Genomic DNA, 10,749 nt, shown 5'->3' with positions numbered 1-10,749 from the left:
AGGCGGGAAACCAAAAAAAGAGGGGAGAGAAAAAAAGAGCAAGCAAGGAAGTGGTATCTTGCAGCGCTGCCTACATGCAGAGTGCCTTTGGAAAGTGAGAAATAGGCAAGAAGCAATGAAGTTCAAGTTTGAGAAGCAGTGTGAGAGAAGAAAATGTTTGCGTTTGATGTCACCGTTGAGTCATTTATGTAAATCGAGGATGAGAAGTCGAAACCGTTTTAGTGTGTACATGTGCCATGTTTAATTCATAAATGTCACTTAGACAATCAGGTTTGGTCGTATTAAACATGCAAATCAGTGCATAGAAGATGATAATATCATACTTGAAATACAAAATATGGAAATATACATTAGCAATGTTTATACTATTAAACTTAAAGGGATACTCCACCCCAAAAAGAAAATTTTATCATTAATCACTTACTCCCATGTCGTTCCAAACCCATACAAGCTTCGTTTGTCTTTGGGAACACAATATAAGATATTTTGGATGAAAACTGGGAGGCTTGTGACTGTCCCATAGACAGCCAAGTAAATTATACCGTCAAGGTCCAGAAAAGTATGAAAGACATCGTCAAAATAGTGCATCTGCCATCATTGGTTCAGCCGTAACGTTAGGAAGCGACAACTTTTAGTACTTTTAGTACGTGAATAAAAATAACAACTTTATTTGACAATTCCTTTGTCAATAGTCTCCTCTGTGCCTCTCCACATCACCGTATGTGGTCACAAGCCTCCCAGTTTTCATCCAAAATATCTTAAATTATGTTCCGAAGATGAACAAATCTTTTAAAGGTTTGGAGCGACATGGGGGTAAGTGATTTTCATTTTGGGGTGGAGTAACCCTTTAAGTGATGGGGTACAGAGCCAAACCCGTATATATATATATATATATATATATATATATATATATATATATATATATATATATATATATATATATATATATATATATAAAAATTTATTTTTATTTATTTATCATTATATTTTATTTTTATCCATTAGATATTTTGTTCCAGTCCTTGAATTAGACTTCAAATAGTGCTTTAAAACTACATTTATCAAACTAATATTTTGCCTGGCTAATGTGGGTGATATTTTGATTCATGTGCTGCAACACATCGTCTTTGACATTTATCACACTGGACCACAAAACCAGTCTTAAGTCGCTGGGTATGTTTTATGCAATAGCCAAAAAAAAAAAAAATAATTTTTAATGCCAGAAATTATTAGGATATTAAGTAGAGATCATGTTCCATGAAGATATTTAGTAAATTTCCTACTGTAAATCTATCAAAACTGATTTTCTGATTACTAACATGCATTGTTAAGAATTCATTCAGAAAACTAATCATAAAATTTCTCAGTATTTTGATTTTTTTGCACCCTCAGATTCCAGATTTTCAAATAGTTGAATCTCAGCCAAATATTTTCCAATCCTAATAAACAATACATCAATCGAACGCTTATTTATTCAGCTTTAAGTTGATATATAAATTTCAATTTAGAAAAAATTGACACTTCAGACAGTTTTTGTTCACACTTTACACTGGAGGTGATTTTAACTTGAAAAGTGCATCTTCTGAAGGTGCGGCTCTCGCTTTGGATGCAGGTCGTCGAAAGCAAAAATGAGATCATTTTTTCTCTCGTTTCACATTTGAAGGACATGACACATTAGACGGCAAGAGGTGTGTGGCGTAGATGAAAATGCAACTTCCTGTTAAAAAAGGGCCTTAACTCAAAGCTGAAGGAGAGAGTGTCTCTGACACTGCTCTGCTGTCTCTTAACGCCAAAAAACTGCTTACGGATTTTTTGTTTTTTAACAGAACCGACTGATTAGACACATGAGAACACGTAAGATTACATGAAAACAGAGCAAGAGAGACCAAAAAGCCATTACGCTTTCTGATGGTTAACCCTGATCTGTGTCTGTTTCAAATAGGACATATGGTGTCTTAGAAGCCGCGTTTGAACCTTTGGATATGGCAAGATTTTTTGCGCTAGGACCCTTGGTTTTGGTCCTATGCTTGGTCTTATGTAAGTATACATTTAATATATATTTATATATATTTACAGGTGAATTTGCAGTTGTATAATCAATATTATTATACATATTTCATTATATTTACTGCTGTGGTTTATATTGCGTGACATTTTGGGAATTAATTGTTTGCATAACTTATCGAAGGTCATTATCGTGGTGTAGATTCATTCATATTTTGGTCCCGTTTCTGTGTTGTGTGACATAGTTAATCTAGTTTATTGGGACTTTTTTATCATCATTAGTCCTAACACTAAAATGTATTCGTTATTATCAATGGGTACATACAGGACAGACTTATTTTGGTGTCTTGAGTCCTCAGTTTATTTGAAGTGTTGTTTGTTAGAAATACTATTTATTTTAATGAGCATCTCCACCGTTGTTCCACAAGACGAAGGGGAATTCTCTTTAGTCGGCAGAAGTGAGAAGTTGTTGCTTTGTAAAGCATCGGAGTAAAGCCAGAGATTGGGCAATGTTGCAAAAGAGTGCTTTGCAGAGCTCCTAACGTGATTTTTTGGAGCGCTCCTGTGGCGGGACACTTTTCGAGAGAGGTGTTGGCTTCTAGTTTGTGTTACCTGGCGAAGGAGCTGTCAGAGATCAGGCTGGTTTGGGTGTGTCCCCTCAAACTCGCTGGAGGTTCTGCTAGGGGCCCGCGCTGTGCCTGCTTTCACAGGACACAGTCTGATGGATGCTGATCATGATCTCTTTGTTATTTATAGAGTGATGTCCGGCAGTCTTGAAAGTAAACGTTCATGGGCTCTTCTTGTGAAGAACCATATTTGATGTTCTTGACTTCTTGAGTTCTTTTGAAGTCTTTGTGGGGAAATTGTGTCAGGCTATTGCATCAGCAGCCTTCTGCTTGTTTAATAATATAATATAATATATTATAACATTTTGAATATAATATGTTTAATATATGTACAATTTTAAAATTGTATACAACATATTTTACTTTTTTTTTTTGGAATTTAATAATTGACTATTAAAATCATGTAATGTTTTAGTGCTTAAAAACATGGAATTTAAAATAAATAAATGAAAACATTAGTATTGCATTATGATTGGTCATCGCTAGGTACTGTACATTTAAAAGGGGGGTTTCTCCAGGGGCTGTACCTCATCCAAAAAAATGATCAAGCCAGAGGATTAAGCATAAATACACAATTTAAAATCTTAAAAATATTCAATGATTTTTATTGAATTAATTTAATTTATTTAACATCGTGTCTCTGGGCAGGATGTTGTTACATAAAATGACAGCACTCCATTACAATAAAATACAAATTAAAGAAGTGAGAGACTGTAAAGTGTGAAAGAGAGTTTTCACAAATTACAATATCAAACCACAAAAATAAATAAATAAAATGACTAAGTAAAGTTGAGTAATTAAGTAAGTTTAGATGCTTAGTAAAGTTTTAGTTTAGTAGGCACCTAAGTTCCTATCTTTAGAATCTAATCTTGTTTAATCTTCATGTTATATTATGTTATGTTATGTTATGTTGTATTATTCATTTGAAAGTCTCTTGAGCCAGATGCCTTCCTGCACAGGCCACTGACCACTTCCTTGTTCCATTTTGAGCCGGTTTCTGTGCCTCGTAAATTTGCCGGCTAAAATGGTGCTCGCGTGAGCCGCTGAAGAAGTGTCATGAAACCTGTTACAATGAAGTCTATTGACTTTATATAAAAGTGTTGTGGCACGATACCGGGTGAGAATCCTTGTTACTACGCTGTCACATCGAAAAGGAAGAAAGCCATAAAACGCTGGGCCTATGTGTGAGATTTAGGCTTTAGAGTCAGTGCCCAGGGGGATATTCGTGAAATCACTATTTGATGCTTGCTTTTAATTGTTCCTATGCTTATTAAAACTGAAAATGAAAATGTTGTCGTTAATTACTCGTCCTCGCGTCATTCCAAACCTGTACGACTTTCTTATCATCTGTAAAACTCAAACGTAGATATTTAGCCAAATGTTCATGCTGCACTTTTCCCTACAGTGAAAGTTAATGGTGAGCTTCGAAATGATTAAATGCATCATAAAAGTAGTTCATATGGCTGTATTACAAATCTTCTTAAATCTTCTTCAACCGTTGATGTATTCAAATCTGGGATGTTTTAATTATGAACGTCGTTTATACTTAGAAATATTCAAAAATATGATTTAATATGACCAAATTGATTAGGTTACACTGACAAAAGTCATTTGACGTGTCAAAACTCCTAACTGCACAATACGTGCGAAACCATTGAGCTAACAATTAAATCATTGTAATTCTCGCAGTAAAATAACTCTGTACTTTATCATCACAGCCCGTCAAAACCTGGTTGTATTGCATCAATTCTTATAATAATACATTTTTTTGTATCATTATCAGCGATTGATTTGATTGATGTACGTAATTGATGTACGTAAACGCAGTTAATTTCAGGTCAAGTCTTGTCATTGGACTGAAGGTTGATTTTACGTCTGCGTTTCATGAATAATAGCCGTTAAAGGATTCCATTTAAGTCATGAAAACTGTACATGCATGAGCTCTGCGGTATATATTTAGGCCTTTTGTCACATTAAATTTATCCACTGTGCATTATTTTCGGTTGTGGGCGACTGCTTTGGCTTCTTTAGTCAGGAAGCTAAAAAAAGAGGCACAGTTTTATTTTTGCTTTTGTTTTTCATCAGTTATTTAGAAAAGAAGATTGTAAAGTTGAATAAATATATATTTTTTGACCAGAATGTTCAATTAACTCGCCCTCAAATTATCTGCAGATCTTTAAATGTTTTTCAAAGATGGGAGATGAATGTCACAGCTTTGGGGTTTAAGTTAAAAGAATACTTAAGTCTGAAATGTCAGGAAAGAGCTAGTAAGGACTTTCATGGTGTTTTCCTGTAGTTTCATGACCTTTAAATAGTTTTGAAATTGTTCAGTCTTTGGATTTTGCGGGGAAGATTTTTTTTAAAATAATACTAATAACTGTAAACGTACTGCCTTAAAATGTTAAGTAGTAGTGCCATAGTCAAACATTTTCCCCTTTAAATAAAGAAAATCAAGTTTACGCTCCGAAATTGATTAGAAATTGATTCAATATATTGTAATAAGCTAAAATAATAATAAATAAAAAAATGCTGAAAACAGCTTGTGCAATGTTGGGGAAACAATTTGATAGTTTTAAAGGAATTATTCATACTTCTGAAAACGTGAGTCTAAATGTGAGCCATTAAATGTTGTTTTTAAAAGCGGTGTATTATATTACGATGCGCAATTACTGAATATGCAATATGCATTTTTTTAATAGCCAGTGATTGTGAATATAGCACAGTCTGGAGGTTTAGATCAAACTTTACAAGCAGGTTAAATGTCATCTCGCTGGAGATTGATGTTATATGCGAACACCATTGTGATTACTGTGAGAAGACAGTCAAACTGAAATATCATGTTTTTTAAAGCAAATCTCTCAAAACGAGAAGAAAACTTGTTAAAACTGGACGTTTAAAGTCACTTTTCTCATTCTGTCATATGTTCCATGTAATGGGAGGACCTGCTAAGCTCAAAATGCATCCGCCTCAAGTTGTGACCTAAGTCATGCAAAACCACATCCGGCAAAGACAAAAAAGTGAAAAGTACTGGCAATCTGAGCCAAAACTACAGTTATTCAAAGTCTACATTCAAGGAAACGTATGAGATTTTCAAATCTATAAAATCTTAGTGTCCAAAAACTCCAAATCTTTCCACAAAGTAATCCTGACATTGCATTAGACTACACTTTTCTTCTCTCATGTACAAGATTTAGTAGAGTTGCATGGATAGAATTTGCATTTCTACAGTCTACAATCTCGAGTTATCGTCCCCCACCCACAGAAGTACATTTGGCTCCTCCCCCTTCCGCACACGTACTGTGTATGAGATCTATGTCTGTACATTTGCGAGAACCACATGAGCCGGTGTATACTGAGCCGAATAAAAGAAATGAAAGCAAAGTGTCTGAGCCTTGAGAAGGGGGAAGGGTTTTGTCGTGCTACAGGAAGCTGTGGTTAAGAAACTGAAATATTTGCATGCACGCTGCGTTTCCATGGCAGCCAGGTCGCGCCACATACAGACCACTGCTAGTAACTCCCTTCCCCTTTCTGACCAAAGACGACCGTTTTACAAGGAGCCTGTCTGGGGTTTCAGAGGAAAGAGATGCTGAATATAATGTGAGAGGATTTTTGGTGTGCAGTAGTTGATTTGTTTTTAAAATAAACAGAGCAATTTAGTTGTCAGGGAACTCATTTATTTTAAATAATGAAAATAAGACTTTTATTAGGAAAATTATTATTTGTAAATAATTGGAGATATATTCAATGCTACTCTGTATATATATATATATATATATATATATATATATATATATATATTTAGTGAGTGAAGTACTAAGTCGATTCAAGTTAATTTAATGTGTTACTTGCGGTTTCTTTATATATTTATTGGCTTCTATGTTTCTACCTTTTATCATGTAAAATATTGGCTTCATCAAAAAGAGATGAAAGTGTATTTACCAAAAGAAGCTTCTTTGGTATTTTGTATAAGTTTGTTGTTTGTATTTAAATCCTGTACTGGACCACCTAAAATTAACTTGCTTTTTGCTTTTTTCGTCATTATACAAAAACTAGATGATCAAATGAAGTGATTTTTCTCATGACATTTCTTTTGCGTATACTAAAATATCATAAATTGATAATCCCATAAGTAGTTTATATATCCTTCCATTAGCTCATAAACATAAGGTGCATTTTTGTCTCAACTGTACCCATATGGTGTACAGTTGAAACAGTACCCCACTGACATGCTCACACGTTTCTCCAGATTATGTAAAAAAAACTTGCATGGCACAATGTCATAAAATATGTCTATTTTTAGAGCAAAGAGTAACGTTTGCAATGATAAATGTTAAGTTTAACAATCATAAAACAATAATACGCTATTCATTGTGGAACAGACATGGTGTAATGAAAATCAAAGAGAACCCTAATACACATGTGTGGAGCAAAAATCACGGCATTTCAACTGTACACGTCTCAAATGTACCCAGTCTACTCCTAATGGCTACACCAGGCTTCACATTTAAGATCCTGCGATGTAATTAGGAATATTAAGCATCATCTTTTGTTAATCAGAAAGAAACCCAGATCATGTGCTTTGAAAGTGTGTGACTTGCTAGAAGAAAGTGCTTTGGTCTTTTGTCTGAATTTGTAGTTTTAGTGTGTTTGTCGTTAAATTCTGTACTGGACTACCTGAAATGAACTTGCTGTTCCCTTTAGCATCAAGCCCCTCACCCACACACATGACTCCACAAGACACAGAATCAAAGGAAACAGGTAATACTTGTCCTCTTTTGGCATGCTCTCTTGCAGCAGTCAATGAAAATTAAGGATGAGATGATGAAAAGGAAAAATCTTATTAAAATCTAGTTTAAAGTGTGTAGCAAGTTCTTATAAAAAATTATACAATTATAACAAAATGTGAAGTGTCTACATATTTTGAAGATTTAAATAATATTTAGTAAATTTTAAGTGTTTAATGAATATCAAGCTGTTTTTCAACTTTTACTTCCATTATCCTTTATTGTTGAAATTGAAGGTTGTGCACTCAATCAAACTTTTTTGTGTTTTGGTCCAATTCATCTATTCTTGATAAACAGAAATAGCAGTTTCATTAATGTTTTACAATAATGTCCCATTAGTTAACATTGGTTAATGCATTAACTAACAATGAGCATCACATTATATAGTGATTTCAGTATATATATATATATATATATATATATATATATATATATATATATATATATATATATATATATATATATATATATATATATATGGGTTTATTGGTTTTTCTGTAACACAATATTTAGAAGTATTTAGTTCATGTTCAAGGGGTCATATGATACGATTCAAAAGTCTCAAATCCATAGAGGTATTCTTTATCAAAGTTAAGACTCTGCCACACCCCCTAAAATGGCTCGTTCAAACACGCCCCCACATATCTATGTCACTATGTGGAAATATTTGTATAATGTCGCCCAAATGTTCACGCAAAGAAAGATTTAGGAAGCGTTTTTTACATTTATTCTTGCCGTTCCACCACTGCCATGTTGTGGAAATGCTGTGTGTTTCGTTGGGTAAGTGAAGCTACTTTGTTTGGTCTTCCAAAAGAGGACACAACTAGAAATCAGATGTCAAGTTGTATTAACATCACTGTTCTGGAATGGTTCAACCCAAATATTCAGATGCGTGCAATTTATTTTACGGAGGATGATAGCTGTTTCCTGAATCAGTAGCATACAATGAGTCTGTGGCGCCAAGGCTGTTTCTATAAAGTGGGGCAGTTCCAACTTTGAAAGTACAGTCTAGCACTTCTGACTATCAGTTTGTAAGTACATTTACATATTTAAAGAATCTGCCACTGATGATTCAAACGCGAGTTTTGAGCAGTGTAGATTAGCGCTTGTTGTTTGTTGTTTCTCCAATCTTATGAATCCAATATAATCAGCAATTATGTCACCACTGGATGTAACAAATGCCTTGTTTATAATGGGTTTTATTGGTTTTGTCTCATCGCGCTGGGAGATGGCATCACCGTATGGTGAGGAGCGTAACATTTCCATCACAAACTTGAGGTATTCAGCCAATCACAACACACTGGATAACTGGCTAATCAGAGCACACCTGGCTTTTCAGAAAGATGAGCTTTGATTTGTGTTTCAGAAGGTGGGGCATAGCAGAGCAACAATAATGTACATTACATGGAAAATAATGTTTTTTTTTTATTTTGTTTTTTTTTTTACCTTAAACCGCATAAACACATTGCATTACACCAAATACACAAAATAATGTTCATTTTAGCAACGTCATATGACCCCTTTAACCAATTAAAGAAGTGCTTGGATCACTTGCAGGTGAATAGATGTAGCTCATCTTCCAGTAATCAATCCTATTCATTCGTTTCTGAAAACATTTGCATTTTAGAAAAGTATTTTTAAAATATAATCTATAACAAATTAGAATTTTTATTGCATTTTTTAGTAACTTCACAGATAGGTCTGGACAAAACAAATTAGCATTATTGATCACGGCATCATTACTTGAGAGTATTTATTGAAATCGCTTTACAATACAATAAATGTTTTAGCAGTTTAGTTCTTTTATATGAGTGACGTGTGTTTTTCTGGGAACACAGAGCTCAAAACAACACAAAAAACTCCTGCACTCAGCTTACAACAACAAACCACACAGTCTTCATCTCAAGCAGGTAATGAATAGCTCAGGTTATTTGTAACTGAGTAAGTTTGAGTTTTAGAATTATTATTTTTATTATTATCATTTGAATAGGGCATTTAAATAATAGTTTTCTTGTATTCTCAAAATCCCATTTCTAAAAATTCTTTAACATCATATATCTGTTCTCTATCACTCTCTATCTAAACATTCCTTTGTAAAAGTGGTTTTCAACTAATAGATCACATGTCTGTTCTGACTGAAAAAAAGAAAAAAAAAACATTTATCTAGCCACATAATCATGTAACATTAGGATAGCAAAGTCTAAAAGAAATAAATAATAACAGACAAAAAACTAGAGAAAATGACTTCCTTTTGGCTCAAAAGCCATTGACATAATGTAATTCTAATGAAAGTAATCAATATGGTTTTATCTCACTTTCCACAGATGCAGGAAAGAATGGTGCTGGTAAGTGTCACTCTATTTGTGTTATGCTGTTCCTGATTTGAACATATCGATCAGAAAATATATATCAATGAAAACTTGATATGTTTACATAATATTTCTTCATGCTGTCTATCCATCATTACAGACTCTCAAACAAATCTCCCCACTCCCACCACTTCACCAAACACATCTGCAAATACCTCTGGAGGTAAAGCTGACATCAAACACACTCCTGCATTATTATACTTTCATGCACAATCTCACACACTCTGACCTCCAGCTTCCCATCATGCAGTGCTATGAGCACAACATCACTGAGCAAGAGGTGTTATTTGTTTGTTTGTTGAGTCCCAAGCAAGCCCTTTTAGGCTACAGCAGGCTTCACAATGAAAAATCTTGTAACATAGTTACTAATATAAAACATTTAAAAAAATATACAGTTCCTATACTGCAATAAGCACTTGGTATTTTTGTATTTAGTTAGTTAGTTATTTCCAAAATGTAACATGAATCTATGTAACATTTTGGCCTTTTTTTCTTAATTTTGAACATTTAAAATCAACATTAAACCAAAATAGACAGACTATTCCTTAACCTCTCTCTTAACAATATGGCATGATTCCCAACACGTTTGTATTCTAAGTATATCTTCTCTAAGTCACAATTTCGTAAGGCTGGTCTGGACCATTCGTAGCATTGTTTGAGCTCAAAACGCTAGTCGCTGCCACTGAGCAGTCTTTAGAAATCAGCGCAGCGCAGTACAAGTCAAACTATGGTATGTTGACAATATTGTGGCTCAACAATGATTTTATGTTATGGACATTTTACGACTAATAATAAAATATGTTCGCAATGGATACAGGCCTATTTATGAAGTTGACTTTATTTGGTATCAGAACTAATATGGTGGTAATAAGCCTAGGCCATTTCGTAATGTCATTAAAGTGTTTAAATTGGCGTTTAAATCACTTTTGATAATTAAAATCTGGCAAACAATTTGGCTCTAGATGA

General features: G+C 33.8%; 1 protein-coding gene across 40 annotated transcripts in view; it reads left to right on the top strand.

The window, feature by feature from the left end:
- The first annotated feature begins 1,688 nt into the window (after window positions 1–1,688).
- The window catches only part of ptprc (protein tyrosine phosphatase receptor type C), a 31,413-nt gene continuing 22,352 nt past the window's right edge, over window positions 1,689–10,749 (top strand). For 19 of the 40 annotated variants that reach the window (XM_052539265.1, XM_052539257.1, XM_052539244.1 and 16 more), the window contains exons 1-5: window positions 1,689–1,854; window positions 1,943–2,037; window positions 7,332–7,388; window positions 9,739–9,759; window positions 9,884–9,946. In XM_052539265.1, coding sequence (XP_052395225.1) covers window positions 1,983–2,037; window positions 7,332–7,388; window positions 9,739–9,759; window positions 9,884–9,946 — 196 coding nt within the window. In that variant the 5' untranslated portion in view covers window positions 1,689–1,854; window positions 1,943–1,982. The remainder of the gene's footprint in view (window positions 1,855–1,942; window positions 2,038–7,331; window positions 7,389–9,738; window positions 9,760–9,883; window positions 9,947–10,749) is intronic. The other 21 variants (XM_052539266.1, XM_052539259.1, XM_052539245.1 and 18 more) reach the window with 5 other exon arrangements.

This window comes from Carassius gibelio, chromosome A22, assembly GCF_023724105.1.
Source record: "Carassius gibelio isolate Cgi1373 ecotype wild population from Czech Republic chromosome A22, carGib1.2-hapl.c, whole genome shotgun sequence".
NCBI classification, from domain to species: domain Eukaryota; kingdom Metazoa; phylum Chordata; class Actinopteri; order Cypriniformes; family Cyprinidae; genus Carassius; species Carassius gibelio.
This window is presented reverse-complemented; position numbering and strand designations above follow the sequence as displayed.